Here is a 20687-nt window from a genome sequence, read left to right on the forward strand (position 1 = left end):
TAGCATAAATGAAATTTTCTTTATTCACAAGCCAAGTGTAACCCAGTAAGACACAGTGTGAGCTCCCACATACAGAACTAGCATTGTTTACTCCTTGTGTTTGCCAGGCTTGCGGATGTCACACAGATACTGCCAGGTGGAACTTTGCTGCTCTCGGGGAGGCCATTTCATGGAGATCTTTCCACATCCCAACTTCAGTGCAGTCCAGGATCTCTGAGATTGGTGGCCGTCTTGGAGCAGCGGAAGGCATGGATTATACAGGTGCGATGTTCCCATCTTTTTGGCTGGTACTGCAGAACACTGTAGAGCAGTTTCCTGGTATTAGAAATCTGGTCGTGTTGTTGCCAGCTGTTGTTACAAACTGCTGTTGCCTGGTCTGCAGGTTGCTGCCTCAGGAAGGATATTCCTTCAGCCTCCTGCAGGACCACAACAGGCAAAACAAAACACATCCCCTCAGCTGTAGTTGGTCTCTTCTGCAGTGAAAACACAGTGCTGTCAACTGATTTCTTTGGGATGAACTCTGCCTTCCGTCCGCCAACCTCTGGATTAAAACAGAGCAGTCTGACAGCACGGCAGCACATTCACATTAATATCAAACAGAATTTTCACTACCGTTTTCATATTAAAATGAGATGCCAGAATGTAAAGTTATCTAGATCTGCACATGGGACACTTCTTGCTGTTAAAGGCTTTGGGCTGGAATGGAGCCCAAAGTTCTTAAAAGAAATGCAACATCTCCAGATCAAATATTAATCACATGCTATATAGAATCGTATTTTTCAAACAAATTTCATAAATAAAAAGCTAGGCCTTTCAAACCATCAGCAATATTCATTTTGGATTTGAAATATTATGAAAGATCAACAACCACAGAACTGTGAATTAGAAAAATACTGGCCTAGGTTGCATAAAAACCTCCATTAAATAAATACTGTCAATTTTCACTATGAAAATTCAGCGGTGTCGTACTTTAAAAAACCATAATGAATTCCCCATCCCCTTAATGATACCAAGTTGCTTTTCACAAATCACACACACAGTCAGATGGGCCCAAGAGGCGATACAGTGGATTAACACACAGTTCAACAGAAAGTACTCTCAATACACTCCTCCATCGGAACTTCCTGACTTGCTGCAGTTATCAGCTGCAAATCCTTTTGCTGTCAGTTGCCTTTCTGTCCCAGCAGGTCCAACACCCTGATGGCTGATACAGTCGGTGATTGTGGTTGCAGTCTTGTGCATTCATCCCTCAGACGGCCGCTTTAATCTCGGGCTGATTTACAGTAAGTGGCTCTGGTTTCCAGTCTGGTTGGAAGAAGTGAATATTGAATGTCCGCGCCCAGTTCTCAAACACTCGTTTCTCTGTGATGAAGCGATGATGGCTGCCCTTCCGTCCCCGCTCGTGTGAAATGTACATTGTGCATTCGTCGGGTCCCAGAGGTTCATAATAATGATAAGGTACTGAAAGATGATTAGGATCCCTGCAGGAGAAAAAAAAACACAAACAACTCATAGAAGCCCCAGATGTTCTATTTTACTGATTGAAAAGATGGTATCTTTAATAAGCTGATGGGCTCAAATCCACTTTTACTCCCAGTTAAACCACATTTCAGGTATCTGCATTTTTCCTGAATATTTAACACATCAGAATGTGGCAAAGGTGTTTTTTTTTGGCTCATTCCTTTAATCTCCTCCTCTCCGTTCAATAAAGGACAGCAGTAGCTCAGAAATAAGGGAGAGCGCTGCAGGGCTGTGCTACTACTCTGAAATTTGAAGCAAACTGCTTAAGAGATTTATATCTAGATAGTGATTGGTAAAAAGCTCTGCAGAGATATTTACTGGAATGGGGAAAGAAAGGGAAAAGAAAGATAGAGGGGCGGTGGTTATCTGTGCCACAGCAGCTCAGCTGAACACTCCCAGCACAGTGCACACAGGTGTGAGCACACAACCGCAGTGAACAGGTCTGCCCACCAGGTCAGCAATACGACCCGCTGCTGCTGGCTTTATAATCAAACATCTGATGCAGGAGTGTTTGGTGTTTTAAAATGGCAACTTTCCCATATGTGTGTGAGCTGAAACTTCAGGCCATTCACACTGACCTTGTGAGCCCATCAGCATTAACCAGCACTTACTGGTGACACATAGGATGTGCCAAAGACTCATCAAATATTTAGGATAAAGATCTCAGTGTTTTAATGTTGCATTCTGTAAGAGACACGTGTATTGTGTTCATAATATAGTAAAGCCACAGTGGTTCACCCTCCTTTTATTCTCTGCGTTAAACTATACCCATTATGTTGTTTTGCTCTGAGCACAGAATGACAAGAGCTCATACAGCTGTCTCTGTCCTGAATTCAAGGAGAAAACTGTCCCAGACTGAATAACCCGATTGTACAGTGCTCCACAGTTAATACCAACATCCTATTTTGTCGTGGCAGAAAAAGCAGCAGAAAGTTGATTGATTGAAATACTGCCATTTAGTAAAGCCTTGGAACTGCTCTATGTGAAAACCTGAGCTGGGTAAGGACTGCACGACAGAGCAAGAAATCTCACGCAGATTCAGGGCTGTCAGCTCTAATATTGAGTTGATTATTTTCATTTTGAAGAGCTAATATTTAAGCTCAAATTCAATTGAATGCATCCACAATCTGTCACTATTCTGTCTCGGTCATTATTTTTACTGTGTAATTCTGTCACCTACGCAATTCTCTAATTCTTCTTATTTTACCATTATCCATATTGTATACACAGAGGTAATGTATGATATTACTGCTGCTTTCCATTTGTACCGTAGACTAACGTTTTAATTCAATCAGCCCAGCTTCCCAGTAACACAACAGGGTGATCAATCTTAGCGCACCACAATAACAATAATATTGCATTTCTTGGATTAAGATGGATTCTAAATGTACAATATATGATTCTCACCGGAATACATAAGAGAGTAAAAAGAAATCTTTTAATTTCTCACCTACAGATATAAAAAAATACAGGTGTATTTTTAATGTAAAAAATACCCTTTCCTGTGTGTTCTTTTTAGGTACAACTATTAGGTCTCCATCTTCAATTACGTTTTCCTATACTTTTTTATTTTAAGAAATTGGGCCTTTATTACAATCTCTAAAATGAATCATTTGTATAATTACTGAAAATGTAACAGGATACATTTATATTTTCCTACAACTACTGAACACTCGGACACCCGCCTCTCATTTCGACTACTTTTCTTCACTCTAGATGGATTTTACTCCTGTGTTCTCAAGGGTAAACCTGCATTGCTTGGTGGAAATTTACTGCTTTAAAATTATAATTAGTAAAGTTGAAATCTTATCAGTCTCTGAATAAATGCAGTCACAGAGGAACTGAGTGTGAACTGCTCAGGCCCAGTACTGCACCATGATCAGCTGTGCTGATGTGGTTAGCATCCTCCAGCCTTGTCTTCTCCTGAAGTTTTGAGGCTTTGAGTCCAAATGTGTTTTAGGTTTAGGAACACCAAAAGGCAGTTGGATACCTCCTGCTTTTTGTCTGAAGTCTTTTTCCTTCTGTGGCAGTTCTGGATTCCCCCAGACGTCATGCTGGTAAGGTTTGGATTGGAATTTTGGCCTGAGTAACAACAGCGTAACTGAAATTAACTGTACTGTGTTATCTTCTAACTCTGCAATTAGCTTGTGTCACCAGCAAATGAAATGCATGAGTAATTTCTATGCGGAAATTGCTTGCCACCTCATTTATTAACATTAAAACAGATGCTGTTTTATCACTGACTGATACTGGACATTAATCAGTATTTTGTCAGGCTTCGCATGCATATTAATATCACAGCTGGGAGGAATCTAGGGAAGATCCTTTGTAAAATATACTCTACTTCCTGCCTAATCGCCTGCCAGCGCAGTAACAGCGTAAGTGCTTGTACCCAATGTCAGTCATCCACTGTTTGCCACTTCAGTGCACATTTTCCCACAGATGGTATCCACCCACAGAGAAAGCTGAAAATACAGCAAGCAGTGTTTGCCTCAAAGGAAACGAGACAGAAAAACATGGCCATCCCATCCCATCCTCTGGTCAGCCTCTCCCTTTACAAACAGGGCTGTTAGGGAGCAACCTGCTGAAACTACAGGTGCTCAACTTGCTTTGTCAAATAATTGATACTTTGAAGGGTGAATAAAACGTCATTAATGTGCTGAGTGATGGGCAACATTCTGTGCCAGGATTCCTATGTTTTCAGGATAATTTTTTTGCCTTCTATTCCCAGGAGCTCAGTTCCCTGGCATGTGTTCTAAGCTCAGTTTTCCAAGCTATGTAAGCGTTTTGTTATGAAGTTAGTAAGGTAATGAAGTGAGATTTGGGTATAAGGAACGAAAGGGCACAGCTATCTCCCATGCAGTTTATATAACCATCTACGTGCATTGAGTCCTCTGTACACCCAGCAAATGTAAGTAGTAACAACTGCTTCCTTGCAGTTGATTTAAAGCGACTGAAAGAGGAGAGAAGAGGTAAAAAAAAAAAAAAAGAAACACAAAAAAAACCCCACACTAGATTTAAAAGTGGTGCCCAAAGGAATAAATTAAAGGATTTCAAATGCCAATTTTCAGGCAAATTATCGCAGATGGGAAATGGCCTGGCAGTCAAATGAGGATTCTTCATACGAAAATGATCTGACTCCATAATTGGAGCAAAAATTATTCATATCAGTTAAAATAAGGCTCAGAATTAAGCTTTAAGTTTCTTTGAGTTCCAGAATGCCCATGAAAGGGGGGGAGGGAGGGAAAGAAGCTAAAGGGATCTCTTCAACATCTTAAATTTTCCTTGCATGTGTGAGAACGCAGAGATACCTGTAAGAAACCAACCATTCACTGCTGCGTAGAATCCAACAGACAGGAATGGTGTTACTACAGACTGCATTAAGCTTTCTCTATCCTTTGCAGGTGCTGCTGAGCAGCCACAAAGAAAAGCAGCAGCACTGCAGCTCCTGCAGGAATTGTGTTGCTATCTGTGCTCTGCGATCTGGCTGCTGGTGTAGGGAAGCAAGAGGAAAATCCTCGATTTCCATCCCAGGCAGAAGTGAGTCCTTGCGTGTGTTTGTGTGTCAGACTGATTAGGGCTCCTCAGAGAGGGCACTGCTTCCTACCTGGGCTGCCAGTTTTCTAGGCTAGGCTCAGCCTGGATCACTGGACACTAACAAGTACAGCAAGATGACTTGTTTTGTGACAGGAAAAGGAGAGATGCACACTCTCTCTAAAAAGCTTTCTAATGTGCATGCAAGCACAGGCTTTCATCTTATTCCAGAATGTGCAAGACAGACATATCTAACAGCATGAAAGCAATATCAAAGCCATTAACCCTTAGCACAGCAGAAATCTGAAGCCAAGCAAAAGGCATTCAGTATTACATACAGCTTTGCTTTGTGCTATCAGAAATTTATAATAATCAGGTCGCCAATTCCAGTTAAACTATAAAATCAATGTCCAGTGAAAGTAAATAGAAATGAATCCAAAACATGTTGTTGCAATTAATAGTGGCAAATCTTTTTAGTCAGTAGTGCACACTGCTTCACTGGACTATTTTTCCTGCATGGGTAGGAAGCAATTTGGTTAATGATCTTAAGCTAATAATTCGTAGCAAAATCTACTGTATAATGTTCATGATACCTTTGAGGTGTCCTTCATGTTACAGATGTGGTACTAATTCAGTTCCATGACAGTGATCACCCACACTGATTACTGACTCTACAGATTAATACTTAACAAATAAGGAATATCTGCTGGAGTTGTACATTTGGTGATAGTCAATTTGAATAGTATTAAGAATGTTTATATATATATTTTTAAACCTTAATGACTCCTTGGCTGCACAGCAAGTAAAACAGAGTTGTACCTGTACCACTTGATGTATACATGACAGGTAGGGTGGGATGCGTTGGGAGGACAGTTGGACTTGGATGATCCTGTAGGTCCTTTCCAACCTTGTGATTCTGTGTCCAGCTTCTTGTCAAGACAAGACCCCAAAACCTGTCCATCTCCACTGGATTTTTATATGAGAAGGACAGACCAGCCACTTACAGTGATGACAGGGACATAACCATTTCAGAACAGGAACTGAAGAAATGTGTCTTTGCCAACTGAAATGACAAGGGAACGAAATGCTGTGCTAGGGAAGGTATTTATGTTGCCTGAAATATCTGATCTAGTTTGTTGTTTTCCTTGGAGAATTCGTGATGAAATCTGGCAGTACATCACAGCATTTATCACTGGGGTTTTGTTATAATTTGTAAAAATTCTCACAAAGTGGGATTTAATGTTGACATTTTATACTGTAATTTCTTCAGGGATTTTTACTGCTTTGTGCTCAGGATAAATGCAGATTTCTAAATATCCTTTTTAGCGCTCACAAGAAAGTCAAAGCAGCCCTATTCTCCGTGACAGATGAGCCAACCTGTCACTGCAGCGTTCTCCCCATGCCCCTGAAATGGATCTTGTATTGGTCAAGGAACCAGACTTCAGTCACGTCACTAAATTTGCAACAGAAAATTCAGGTAAGTTGCTCTTACTGAGAGGGATTCAGGAGCGGGGGACACAAGCTGTTACTTTATAAACCAACATCAATATGTCACGCAGCTTCCACTGAGAGAATGTGTGTGCTGTTTCTACGTGGTGTACCCCACACCCTGCAGGACCAAAGTGTGTGAATAGAGGACCGACTGTATCTAGTGTGCAGATTCAAATCCTGTGGGGTTTTTGGTGGGGATCATTTAGGTTATTTAGGATACCAGTTTACTGGAAGACTGGTATTTATGTGAGAGCGATATTACAATCTTAACTTCAGTAGCATAGGAAGTTAATTCAGAACCTAGTCACTGTAGGAACTGCTTTTCTCTATTAATTGTGGGGGCAACCTTTAAAAGCAAATTCAAAATAATACTTTATAGTGCTTCCTTTTTTTCAGATTAATTTCATGCCAATTACTGCATTACTTTTAGCTGATAAATATTCAGGGACTAAAAGAAACCAAGAACATAGATTAATTCTCCCACACTACAAACAAAAATTTTTAATATTTTATATGACATAATTAAATGCTGTTTGTTGCTTTCAGAATCAGATCTTGGGACATGTTAATTAATTGCTTTAGGAGGATGGAAGACGTTTCAGAGAGAAAATTCAAGATTCAGATATTTATCCATAATGTTCAACCTCATTGGCTAATAATGGTTCCAAAATAAATCCTACCTGCAGAAATCCGGTGGCACCATGCCATAAACATTTATCCTGTCACACAGCTCTAATGCGATAGTCATTGTGAACCAGCCCGTGCTAAGCCAAGTGTTGGATATCTTCCTGAAAGCAAAAACATAATTAAGTTTCTAGTCTGACAAATAATTCTTTTAATATCTGAAACAATTTCTAGGCTTTTTTTTTTTCATTTCTCAGAAAGGTTATGAATTAGTTTTATTTTTATGAGCGGTTATGAAAATTGAGCAACCACGATAATGACTTTGCTCATCTTTTAACAACTTTTACTTATGTCTTCTGTCAGTCAACTAACCTATGCAGAAACTACCCTGTCGGTAATTAATTTTGGACACAGCAGTGTTTAACATTTAGCTGACCTTTTGGTAAGTTTACCTTAAGTGAGTGAAACTTCATGTCCTGTATATGCACATACTCCTGCTAGTAACGTGCTGAATAAACACCACAGGTTGGATGTGGCCCTGGCCAGCCTGTTCTAGTATTGAATGGGGAGGCTGGTGGCCCTGCCTGCAGCCAGCAGGTTGCAGATTCATGGTCCTTGAGGTCCCTTCCAACCCAGGCCATTCTGTGATGCCGTGACCCAAACAATTGCTTTCCTGCCTCTGGCTCACAAGGTAATTTAGGAACATGCTCCGTCTTAGAGTGGTCCATGCCCAACACCTTGCATCCAAAACAAGTAATTGTAGTCAGACCAGGACCTGGGTTCTGCAAACATCAGGAAAGGAAGCGGGGCTTCCTGCTGGGTTACTTTCCTTTTTGCTTATACACACACTTAGTTTGCAATTCAGTGTTTGCAGTAAGTGGGAGAAGAACTGATTTCGAATAAACAAGCATAAAAGCCAAACAATGAAATAAAGATTTAAAAACTTATTCAAGTCGTGCTTTGGCCTCTTTAAATACCATGTCTGCAGGACAGCACTGTAGAAACAGGGTTACAACGCTTTGCCTTTTCATGAAAGATCTGAACAAAACTCTAACAAAAGAATCCTGTTTTTATACCTAATCAGCTGTAATGAAAGAATATGAAGAACTGTCATGTGCTTATTAGGGAAAATTATCAGATATTCTTTTATTCTATGAACTAACACACTGTGCTGATAATTCTGTAGTGCACACTAAATTACAATTAAAGGCCTTTCTGCTCCACCAAAATCTCATTTATAATCTCTATGGAAATACTCTTCCTGCAGTTATTTCATTTATGCTTCCTTTATCTAATTACTATAATATTGGTTCTGAATCATATTTTCTTAATGTACCCTTATTCAATTATAAAGTTATTTTCAAGTACAGTTACTTTATAATACCAAGTACACTGCTCTGTAGCCTTTGTCATTCACCATACTATTTAACTGACAGCGTTTTCTGAAGGTTTCCTTTCATTTCAGAATCAGCTATTATTGTAAATAACAATGCATCCAATTACCTTTTTCCTCATCATTTCCAAGACAGAAAGGAATGGTTTGATTACTGCAGCCTTGCAGTCACACTTCTCTCTGTATTTTTTGCAGGCACTAATATTGAGAGCTCAGCAGAAACCTCCCAGGGAATGGCATCATTCCGGGCTGTACAATGCACTGCTCTTGCCCCCACAGCTACATCAATGTTCTTCCCTTACAATGTCTACCTGTGTTTCTTTTCATCTTTCCTCTCTTTTTTCCATGCTGCCTATTCATTTATTTTCACCTCCTGTTTCAATCTTTTAGTCCTTCATGTGTGCTGCATGTGCCCTACAAAGCGCTGGTTCCCGCAAAGCCTGCAGCTGCTTAAATGCAATAGGACCTGTAAACCAACGAGGCTGCGTTCTGCTAGGATCCATGTGCCATGGATTCATGCTGGGAGTTCAGGGGGCTATGATTGAGCCCACTGCAAACCTGTCTCAGAGTCCTTGAGCCCTCTGAGAGCCAAGACGGGGCCTGGTGCCTGTGCAGAGAAAGAAATGCTTTCATCCCATGCATGGCTGTTGGCTTCCAGCTTCATATGGGTAATCTGGAGTTAGAAAGCAGCAGTTTGCCTCTTATTGCACTGCAGCTGTCAGGAAAGAAATGGACCCCTAGGTCCTCATGGCAGGACTGGCCAGACTGAAAGACTGGAGGTGAGCTGGTCCTCAGAAATGGGCATTTCAAATGGTCCTACACTGAAAAGAGTAATCTCTCTCTACTACAGCTCTTCGAACTGTCCTGCTGTTGTCAACACTGGGCATACTAATAATCCTTTGCACATTTCCTGAAAGGGCTGAATGTTTATTTAACTAATAACAGATTATAACCTCCTTGCTTTGCACCATTCTGAATGAACAAATCTGGAAAAGATTGTACCACTGCTGAGCTGGCAGGGTACCCTCCTTGTTATCCTTTCCTCTCTTTCTGGCAGAAGCGGAGTCTGGCAGAGAATCAAAAGCACTGTTCTGAGGATGAAGAGGAAAAGACCTTTAATGGTCAGAAACTGAACGAGTTACTGTGTGTGCTGGTGTTAATGCGAGTCAGTCAAATAGTTTGATCCATGGTAACTGAACTCTCAAAGAAAGGCAGACGGGGTACGATGGACACCAAGGTAAGATGCAGTCACCATCAGCTACTGGGATACAAGAACTTCCATGCCACTGGCTTTGCCCAAAAGACAAATCTGGTGCTCAAGACTTCTATTTCACCATGAATTACTGTGCAATGAAGCCACCTCTTAATCTGAACCTCAGTAGAGACCCTGTTCAATTTTTTACAGCTACATGTTTAATATATAAAAAATAGGAGTTCATTAAAAGTAAATGTGTTTCTCTCTAGGAAGTCTTTGGCTTAAATGCCCATTTTTCAAACCTTATATGTGAAAATGCTCGAGTCCTGCAGTGGGTCACCGATTAAAATGCTGATTTGAAGATCAGCCTATAAGTCATAAACAGTCTCATAAAGATCTAACTATCCTAACTTCCCTTTTCCCAGTTGGAACTGTAAGGTGAACGCTTCTGAAGCGCTTAATGTATGACTAATGTTTGTTTGTTTTACAAGAAGCCTTACAGCTGCAGTGCTCCAAGAATGCTTAAATTCAATAAGCAGCTATTTTAAGTCACAGGATGGTGGCATTTCCTCTGTAAGGAAACATAACCAGTTCATTCCGATTTCTCAGAATCAGTAAAGTAACTTTCAGGTATATAACCTCAAAAGTGAGATTTAAACAGCTCCTACATACTTGGCTGTATAAATAGTACAGCCAGATGCTGGCATTCTAAATTGATGAGGCAATACTCCATACAAATTATTTAGAGGCATACTTTTAACTTACGTTGCAAGTGAATCTATTTGGCGTGTTATACCGTATCACAACTCATGCAGCGGAGGGTTTAATGGCCGTGATGGTCCCTCTGAGCAGACCTCAAATTGGTACATATAAACTACATTATTTTACTACTGTATGACTTCCCCCAAATGCATCCCCGTAAATTTTCTCACCTGTCTTTCCCAGTTTCCCGTTTAAAAAGATCATCAAATTGAAGCATCTTGTGGCGAGAAATCATGTATGCTTTTAATTGAGGCAGTATCTGATTCATCAGCTGCAGGTTGTTGTACACCAGGCCTTTACCGTCTCTCCTCATGTAGCTGCTGGGACCCCAGAAGATGAACACAGCACCGTGGCTCATGTTTAAGAGTTCGTTGCGATTTCGCAAAATCCTCTGAATACTGGAGTGTGCAATGACTCGAAGGCTCGTTTTGTTCCCAACATCCTGTCCATAACCCCGAGTAGGTGCATCATTCATTCGTATTACGCACTCCGTCTCGTCAATTCTGTCGCCTTGTTTACTTCCCAGAAGGTGTCCAGAACTGGTTACCAACGCGCAGCTCTTGCAGTGCATCTTTAAAGGCTGCAAAAGGCAAACATATATCAAAATTAGCTGTGAACACTTCCCCACATGCCAGGTGTAACTCACATTTTACACATACACTGCATATTTTACAGCAATCTCCCTCAGCATTCTTCCCAAGTAACTGGGGATGTATTACCTATACCATTTATAGATGGGGAAAATGTGTGTAGCCCTTAAAGTTGCTCCATGGAGTTGAATCCGTGGTTTAAATCCTCCTTCCCAGTGCAGTTTAGTAACGTTCCCATTTATTACTCACACCAGCTCCTGTACCATTCACAGCTGCACAGTGTTGTTCTTCTTCTGCTTGTTATGAAAGAGTTATAATTGGAGTATTTCTGATTCCTCCTCTTCCAATGTCTGCAGGAGCTAATCATTTTTTAAGTCTCCATAAGCACAAGCATGAATAGCTTTTCAACCCTGGGGTCAGGACATTTTGCACAGGGAAGACAATTATATCATGGTCTAATCCTTCCACGCCGTTTCCAAGTCAGTGCCAGGACCATGGCAGTGCTCTCAGCCTCTGCTGTGGTTCAGCAGTCATTAACATCTGCCTGTCTTTTACATGACAGCGAGTGAGAGCACTGAACTTCTAGCTTGCCATGCTTAAAAGTAACGCAATAAAAATAGGCTGTGGCTGTTCAGTCAGTGCCTGACCTAATAGGGTAGGAGGAGGCAGTCAGAGCTGCTGTCCTTACTTGGCACACTGGCCTTCTTTTTAAATTAAACCAAAAAGTAACAATTATACCGTGTGTGCGATGACAGAAGCAGTAAGTTTTGTGTCTCCATCTTGCCCAAAAAACGAAAGTCCTTTTTCTCTCATGTATGTGGGCTGCAATCCAGAGCTAATGATATGAGTAGCAATGTTTGTGCTTTTGTACTCAAGGTTCCTAATGCAGTATTCACATGTATTTTCCTTTAAGCTTTCTTCTGGCACTTTGATGAATTACCTAGCAAAAGGCTGTAAGGTGAACGAGCTTCTCCACCATCATGCTTGGGAAAGCAAGATGAAGTGCTAATGAGGTTAAAGGAAATGTAGTCAGCACCGATGTTAACTCACACGGGTTCGAATACCCAAGCTGCAAGACATTTTCACCTACAACAATCTCTGCTGGTTTCTGGCCTACTGAGCTACAAGTACTTATTTCTTTTAAATGCCTGCCAGAGGATCCATCACCTGTGAGGAAACAAGGGCAACCCATCAGTGGGGCAGGGAGGAAATGTCATCATCTGCCAGGTGATCCACATTAATACTCCCACAACATCTGTCCTGTAGCTTGCTAGAAAATGGTTCCCTTTGGAAAAAAAATCTTCTGACTGAAACACTGAGATCTTACCCAACTGATGCTTCAGTGATGAGTGGGGGCCGAGCAGCTGTACCCGCCACAGTCCAATCACTGATGCTCACCTCAGAGTCTTTCTGCACAGATCTACAAATCTCACACCTAAAACCGTCAGAGGAATTCACAGCCAACAGCCACAACATTCTCACACCAGCTGTTTCTAATGCCTTGAAAATATTGAAAGCAAGGGAAAAAAAACCTACTGTTGTAGTATTAGCTGGTCAGGAGGCAGTGGTTGCACCAGAAATGTCATCTACTTAAGCAATAATAATGGAGGCACAAAGCGTTTCTTTGGGATTGATGACCAGCTAGGAAAAGTTGATGGCCTGAGAATAACCAGGGGCCATTAAGCCAGAAGAACATTAAGTTCACAGAAAGCTTTCTGCTAATGTAATTATTACAGTGATATGTGGGGAAAAAAGCAAACTAAAAAAAGCAAACTCGTGACATACAAGTTATATTTTAGATAGGCAATGCAACCCATAATCCATTTGTCTTGCTTCAAAAAGGCACGGGGTGAGAGGCAGGTGAATTCTATGGTACCTGTGTGCACCCAGTGAAGCTGGCAGAAGGGTTGACCCAGGAAAGGGAAGGGAGCAGGAAAACTTGCCTGGTGCTGAGACACCCGCATTGGCATGTTGGTGGACATAACAAATGTGCACAACCTGGCACACTGTAAGTACCACCAGCGGCTGTCACTGCCACACGTTACAGCCCAGGAACTACTGCTGCTATATCAACGTCTTCTGGTTTGTTAATAACAGACCAACAAGCAAATGGCAATGAAAAAGCATTGCCACGGTTGTTCCTGTATTTTCCAATTTAAGCAATCTCTGCTCTGTTATTGACTTCAAAATCTATGTCATCCAATGACAGAAAGATGTTATTTTCAGACACTATATTGCTCAAAAAAAAAAATAAAATCAATAGAATGTTATTACTGATTCAAACTATGTTACTCTTAGATAAAATTATTTTCTTTGTGATGAAATAAAATGCTTTCTTCATTATTATTTTTTCATTTCTGCTTATCCTGGTCCTTTGATTTTAAAGCCAAGATTTGAGAGGACAAGACAATTCCCCCCAGTAAAACCAGCAGCACTGGGAAGCAGGAGGCTTCTTCCTACTTAATGACCTACTTTTGACAACCCCAGGTTCAGATCACTCCATTATCAGGAGTGTAAAACTTTATCTTTCTATAAATAAATAACAAAAATGCATATTTTATCTTAGCAATGATGATGTGGCCAAAAAAAGCCCCAAACAGTGAAGAATACCTTGTTACTGAGCTTGGCAGACAACGAGCACCTGTTAGTTCATTAACACCACCATTCCTAATGGATAATGCCGGACACAGTACAGATGAATTCCAAACATACTGGGGGAAGGCAAGAAGCAAAGCAGACAGAAAAAATGCTGTAGAATATCCAAATTCCTTTTGGATATCTGCTCTTTAACCACATGTCTGAGACCAAAAGTGCAAAATGCCAACAATCCTGTAAAAATAATGCCAGTTCCCCAATATTTATTGCTTTGTAATGTATCAATGTTGGAACAGGGCATGTGAAAAGAGCTAAAAATGAAACGAATGTATAAGCACAAAGAGTTTGCTTTAGTACTTTCAAGCCCCATGCACACAACATACAGCAATGATGCCCTCAAATCAGTCTTTTCTGAACAGTGAAAATGAGCCCGGTGCATACTGGGACATTCTGAGTAATACTTTGGCATATGAAGGGCTGGAAGGAAAAGTAGAGTGAAAAAAGAAAAGCATGTAGAGCCTTTTAACCTCAACCAACGGAGGTATTCAGGGCTCTGTGAGCTCTGGTTTCGTGGTGCTGAGTTCTGATCTAAACACGGTTTTGGTTTGACCACAGACTTCTCTCACACATGTTCAGTTGGGGAGCATAGCTCACTTTGCACACTATGCCAGCTCTGATTTTCCACCCAAGTTCCATAACTTTTCATTCTTTAACCCATATGTCAGCAAGTAGAGAGGTCTTAAGGAGGAAGAAAAATCCCCTGAGCAAATGCATCTGTAATTTTTGTTGAACTGGACTTTTGGAGCATTGGATGCTCTGCCGTGAAAACAAGCTCAATTATCCACTGAAATAAAAGCACTGATTGCTTCAAGAACTGCACCCCAGTGACCGACAGCAAACAAGTAAATAGAAAGGGTTAGGAGATACCACTTCCCCAGCACAGCTAATCCTTATGCAAATCCACATAACAAGCATCCGCAGCAGAACTCTGCAATTCAAAAAAGGTCTGGCAAATCTGTTTAGGAAGATAAATGCGTGTCTGCTTAAAAAGATAAAAGATAAAACAAATGAATTTCTTATTACTTCTCTTTGTTTCTTGGTCTGTAGAGCTTGAATATGCAGACATTGTGGAAACATTAGCATCCTCATCACCTACTGATTCTTCAAGAGTTCATTATACAACCGGACCCTGCCTTCAGATATCTGTTGAACAGAAACAGTGGAACAGCCCAACTCCAGCACATGCATTCATCACGGCGGTGATCACAGCGCCCTGGGTTTTATTTCTCCAAGGAGCAGAATATTTTTGTCTGCCATGATATTGCGCTGATGGGCATCTGCAAAGCTTGTAGTGAAAATATAATTCTATTTCCAAACGGTCCTTAGGCGAATCTAATTCAATTGCTAAACATGAGGCTGGATTACGAAAGGAAAAAATAAAAAAAACAAATGCACTCCATAAAGCTTTCACTGGGATAATTTTCTTAGAAAAAGTGCCGTTCAGCACATTAGTCACTGAAGAGTTTTGTGCTCGTGTGAAGTGTTTTCCAGCACATTAACTCTTTTTCAGAGACCTGCCTGCTAGTCAAAGCTTCCATTAGATTAATTAAAATATGGCTCCTCTCACTGGAAAGAAAAGGCATGAGTTTGGTTACAGGACATTGACCACATCCAGAAAGCGAGCCCTTCCCAGGCACACCAAGTACGAGCAGAAGCGGCGCAGGAGGCGGAACAAGGAGGTAACTTCCTGTGTACAGAGCACATTTCTTTTCTTGTTTGGAAGCAGGATTACACGGAGCTGATGTTTTCCCCTAAGCCAACTGAAGTGAATATAAGGTGCAACCTTGCAAATTGTCAGTGCATATAAAGCCAAGATTTAGAGAGTAGTTTCCAACCCGCATCCTATAAATGTGTCCCATGTGGAAGATTAGTATCAATCATAGGCTTATTGGAAGGGGAGATAGGATACAATGATAACCTGGAGCTATCCACTAGAGTAATGGCCTAAGAAGAAAAAGCAATCAGAGAAAGAAAAGCATATCTTCAATGAAAGACAGCACTGGAAAATCAGGCAGGAATGCATCACGTTGATGAACATGAGCTGTTACACAAGAGAGAGAATCTTGTGAACAATATGCAGGCTTGAAAGAAATGATTATTGCTTAATGTTTATCTTAAAAGCAGTGCAAATAGACATCCATATTACATCAAACCGCTTCACTTTCATGCTGCTGTTGAAGTACTTGCACTGAATGCAATAAAGCAACAAGCACAGTGTCTTAACTAACTATGCAAACAGTTATCAATGGCATTTTAGAAAAGCAAGAATTATTTCAACAGTCAGATTGCTTTGATTTTTGCTCCGGAAAGCATCCACATCAACTCCTCCAATCTGCTCTGCAATGCTTTAGCAATTCTTCCTAGTTTAAATCCTTTAGGGAAACACACCTTGAGCTGCTCCTTCTGTACCTGCCATGGCTGTGCAAGACTTTTTATCTAGCTTTAAAGGTGAACTCCACTGATCCTTCAAGATTGTTTTCAACTTTAAAGCACTTGGGTCTTTCTGTAACACTCTCCGCATCTTCCAAATACAACTAAACTAGAGCCATATCTCCAAGAGGCAACTATGGGATAGCACTGGTAAGGAACAAGCAGTTTAAGCCCCTGCAACGCAGCCAGCTTTCACACAACTTCAACACAACATATTCAGTCCAGAAGAAACTTAAGATCAAATGTCTGATTAGAGAGAGTTACCCACCCCACCGAGAATTCTCACTACCGCCTACCCTGTTGTGTATTTCTCTACCTTGTTGAAGTTGACTGTAACAAAAAAGCACAGCTCCTTATTGCTTTCAAAGGTCTTTGTTTCAATAACTGTCAGCAATGTCTGACCTCACCATGTCCACCAAGACCTTTTGAATTTATGGGTTAGCTTCACATAATCTACACCAGTTTATTTTGTGTTAACCCCAACTGCTCTGTATGTTCCTACTTCTGTCCCTGTACAGTAACAGCAGATAAGAAATTAGAGAACCAAAAACACCGAGAGAACAAAACCAGACTGAGAATTCTATTTTCCTGTCAGCAGACGTTGCTTCTGGGTTTTACATGTTTTTCTGAGGACGTTCCAGGTTCAGTGACACACAGCTCTGTACCACCTGCAGATCAAGATCCCACAGCAGCTTCCGCAGTTAAGGTCACTGAGGACAGAAACTAGCGCTGCTGCTCATTACATCCACTGCATTCAACAGCTACCAGATGCAAATTGTCACTGGGACTTTCTCCCAGCATGTTTGCAGAGAGGAAAAAAGGTGTTTGGGGCCAAAATATTTGTATATTTATTTTTGGACTAAGAGCAGATGACAAGAAAACATCCCAATAGATGGCTATTTACAGATCTGTGCCTGCAGCTGAAACCATTCAACTCCAGAATGTTGAACTTTTGGGGAGCTACAGCTCAATTTGAATTTAGAGGTTGGCTTTGGGTATTTTTAGAAGGGTCTCAAGCATTCCTTACACATCACTCCAACTAATTGGTTCCCATTATCACAGTCCTGATCCGGAGACAAACATAAACATATTTATCCCACTGGGATGTCTGTACTGAGCTTATCTGCCAGAATGTACGTTAGTATGAAATTAAACACTCATAGGATGGAAACATTTTGCACTGAGATGCTCCTATCGCTGAGGGTTAATTAGACAATCAAGTAAAAGAGATGGCACTCTGTCTGCCAGCGTGGATTTCCCAAGGAGATGAGATTCTCTTAATTTATAGCAGGAACATCAAAGCTATCCTCTGACTAAGTCAGGGGTAAGGAAGTTTGATGGAGAAGTTTGAGGTTAGCCGGTATCTCTGGAGGAAGCAGAGAAAAAGCCTGGCTGGAAAGAAAGGAAGGGCTATCCCCAACAAAGGCACCCAGATCTGCAGGGCAAATGAGAAGAGAACCCTTGAAAAAATGCATCAGGGAAGAGCTGATAGCAAGTCAGCTAATTATGGGGAGAGAGGGTGTGTGACCTTGCTAGAAGTAGAGTTAAGTACATTTCCATATCTATGTATTTCACAGACATTTATAACTGGGCATCTCTCGGGGCCGTGGCACTTAAGTGCTTTTATTTATGTTTTACTGTCAGCTGATGTGAGTGAAGAATAATTCCCAGGCGCTTGGCTAAACACTCTTCAGAATTATTCCTTGCCTCAAGATGTAGCTTATCTACACGCTGGGGAATGGTACCACTTAAATCCAGTGACCCAGCACGTTAGACTGAGGCAGTTGAAGCGCAGAAGGGCATGACACCGAGAGGAGGAGGGAGGCAGCTGTACCAACAGATGCCACAGAAATCAGGGAAAAGGAACCATCTCTCAGCGTGCAGCAGCAGATGGGAGCCTCCCCAGAAAGAGGTGAGGTGCAGAGTACGAGCCCCAAGGGATTTCAGAGTGCTTTAGACACTTCTCTGCTTCTTATTTTACCTTAATAGGCCTAAATTGCACTATTTTACTGTGATGCGCGCGTCATCTGAAGTGCTTTTTGCCTGGTAGTGACATTAAGCTGCTTTTGCTCACTTCTTCCCTTATATTTTTTTGAGGGGAGTCTACCTCACTGAATTGGTCTTCAGATCCATTTCACCATGGGAACAAAAGGCCAAGAGAAACAAGAAACAAGTCAGAAATAAACAACAACAACAAAAAAAGAAGGGAGGTAGATGGAAGATCTTTCTATAGTGATGCTGACTGCACATAAAGTTCAAACCAAAATGCCACAAGAAGGGTAATGGTGGTGGGGAAAGAATGGAAAGGAATAACAACAGCATGACCAACTACTGCCGGACTGCAGAGGACTTTCAAAAACCTCTCCATCTTCTATTGCTTCAAATCCCCATTACGAAATGCTTTAAGATCTGATACATCTCGGTGGGGAATCTGAAGCTGTGTGACGGGCACTTGCTTTGCAGGTCAGTGTGCTATGCCCGGCTGCACCTGAGACTCCCAGCTCATGGCAATGGATCTCTGCTAAACAGAGCATTATTTGCATTCCAAGTTTTCCAGTACAGGTCATCATTCCCTCCTTACGGCCCCAAACAGCACCTAGCAACTAACCAGCACTTCTGAGAAATCCAGACCTCTCTGGAGCCACTATTTCGAGTCCCAGGAGAGAAAGGCCTTTTCTTACTCTGGGGCAGTTGCACTGATGTACCAACAGCTTTCAGTATAAAAATCTTTCAGCAATGAGTCAAAAAGAGAAAAAGCCTCCCCTGAGGGGTGTAAACACTGCACTGAGCAGAGCCACATGCAGGTGCTCCCTCCTGTCTGAATGGCACAGCCCTCAGCTGTCCCTGACCTGGTAAGCCCAGCTGCAGGCAGCCCAAGATGGGTGCTCACACAACCATGACTGACGTCTCCTGAGGATGCACAGCATCCCAACACCCTACCAGACACCTTAAGCACGGCACTGCCTGTATGTAGCAGCTGTGCCTGTTTGCACAACCAAGGGAGAACCACCCCATCCCGCTAGAAGTGCTGCCTCTGTAGCACACACGGCCAATCCTCCGTCCTAGGAACATATTCTGGGGGCAAAGAGAGGCCAAACTCAGACACACCCCCCTTCAGGTACAGCTGCAATGTGGGCAATGCTCTTCTGCCACGCGTTCTGCTTCCCAAAACACTGAAAACTGCAACCGTGCAGAATTTCTACCCTCAAAAAAGTAATAATCACAACACAGCTCTACTCTAATTAAACGGAAATTAATTACATCCTATACAACAGGACGGGCTCTGAAGGCTTAACTGGCTTCCTTTTTAATTATTGTATAACTTTGTGAACACAGCACAAATCTTCTTTTTAACATTCTAAACACATTGGAGGGTTTTGTTTGCTGTAAAAGACTGCGATGGATGCCACGTTTGCATTTAATTAAAAAAAAATAAGTTCTTAAATGGGTTTATTTTGGTTCAATGTGTATTTGTTCAGCATGGGACAATTTCACATCCGAAATCAGATTTTTTTTTCTCCAATTGGTATTGAGCAATAGACATCTGGGAAAGCAAATAAAAAGAACAGATCGATGTATTTTCAAAGGAACGCTTGTTAATACAAAAGCATTTGGTCTTGTCACAAGTAGATTATTTTTGAATATTCATTGTTTCCAAAGGAATCAATTCATATCCTGAAAGTTAAACATTTTTGGCAGGAATGAAACAGCAGAACGCAGAACACATGCAAAAACCTGGTGCTCCAACTGGTCAAGGGCAATGGGAAGGAATGGAATCACCAGCCCTGAATGGGCTCAAGGAGGGGCACTGAGGGACACGGCTCAGCACGCACGGTGAGGATGGGCTGGCTGTTGGATGAGATGACCTTAGTGGTCTGTTCCAACCTTAATGATTCTATCAATGATACCCACGCGTTTGGTGGGTAGCTGTGGGATGAGTGCAGGTAGGGCTGAGAGCTGGCAGAAAAGGGTTCTTCTTTCCGTACCCTGAGCAGCTTCACGCAGAAGGCAAGCAAAGCTGCTGGCAGGTGCAGAAAAAGAACAGTGGGCACATGAAATTCAATGAGGAAACAACCCTCCGGTTTACGTGTTTCCAGGGCCAGGCAGCAGCTAAGGTAAGATTCTTTTAAACTGTAATTTTACATTTGGGTTTAGGAGCTTTAGTTGGGCTAAGTCCTGCTTTAGACATCAAAGCTCTTCATAGGATCTAACTCTCTGGCTTTGTATTAAATAAAAGTCCTAGGGAACCACTTCTTCACAGTCACGTACCCGATTCATCACACTTTGAAAGCCTACAATAAATCTGTCATGGAAGCCATCTAATTGCTAGTAAATCACCAAAGCTGGAAGTGTCACAAGTGCATGCAAAAAGAGTGAAAGTGAGGAGCACAGCAGCATTCAAAGAGCTCTGGGGTGAAATCCTGTCCTGAACTCGTAATCTATGTGAAAATACATGACGGATAATGATTTCTAAATTTGAAATCAAATCTTC

General features: G+C 41.6%; 1 protein-coding gene across 5 annotated transcripts in view; it reads right to left on the reverse strand.

The window, feature by feature from the left end:
- The window catches only part of ST6GALNAC5 (ST6 N-acetylgalactosaminide alpha-2,6-sialyltransferase 5), a 66467-nt gene continuing 45780 nt past the window's right edge, over positions 1-20687 (reverse strand). For 3 of the 5 annotated variants that reach the window (XM_085511543.1, XM_015870355.3, XM_085511542.1), the window contains 3 exons: positions 10691-11100; positions 7227-7334; positions 1-1481 (listed from right to left, as the gene is read on the reverse strand). In XM_085511543.1, the coding sequence (XP_085367669.1) occupies positions 1250-1481; positions 7227-7334; positions 10691-11091 (741 nt within the window). In that variant the 5' untranslated portion in view covers positions 11092-11100 and the 3' untranslated portion in view covers positions 1-1249. Of the gene's footprint in view, positions 1482-5874; positions 6119-7226; positions 7335-10690; positions 11101-20687 lie in introns of all 5 variants that reach the window. The other 2 variants (XR_001556911.3, XM_015870356.3) reach the window with 2 other exon arrangements.

Source organism: Coturnix japonica, chromosome 11, assembly GCF_054131305.1.
Source record: "Coturnix japonica strain WE chromosome 11, WE-NBRP24, whole genome shotgun sequence".
In the NCBI taxonomy this organism is placed as follows: Eukaryota; Metazoa; Chordata; class Aves; order Galliformes; family Phasianidae; genus Coturnix; species Coturnix japonica.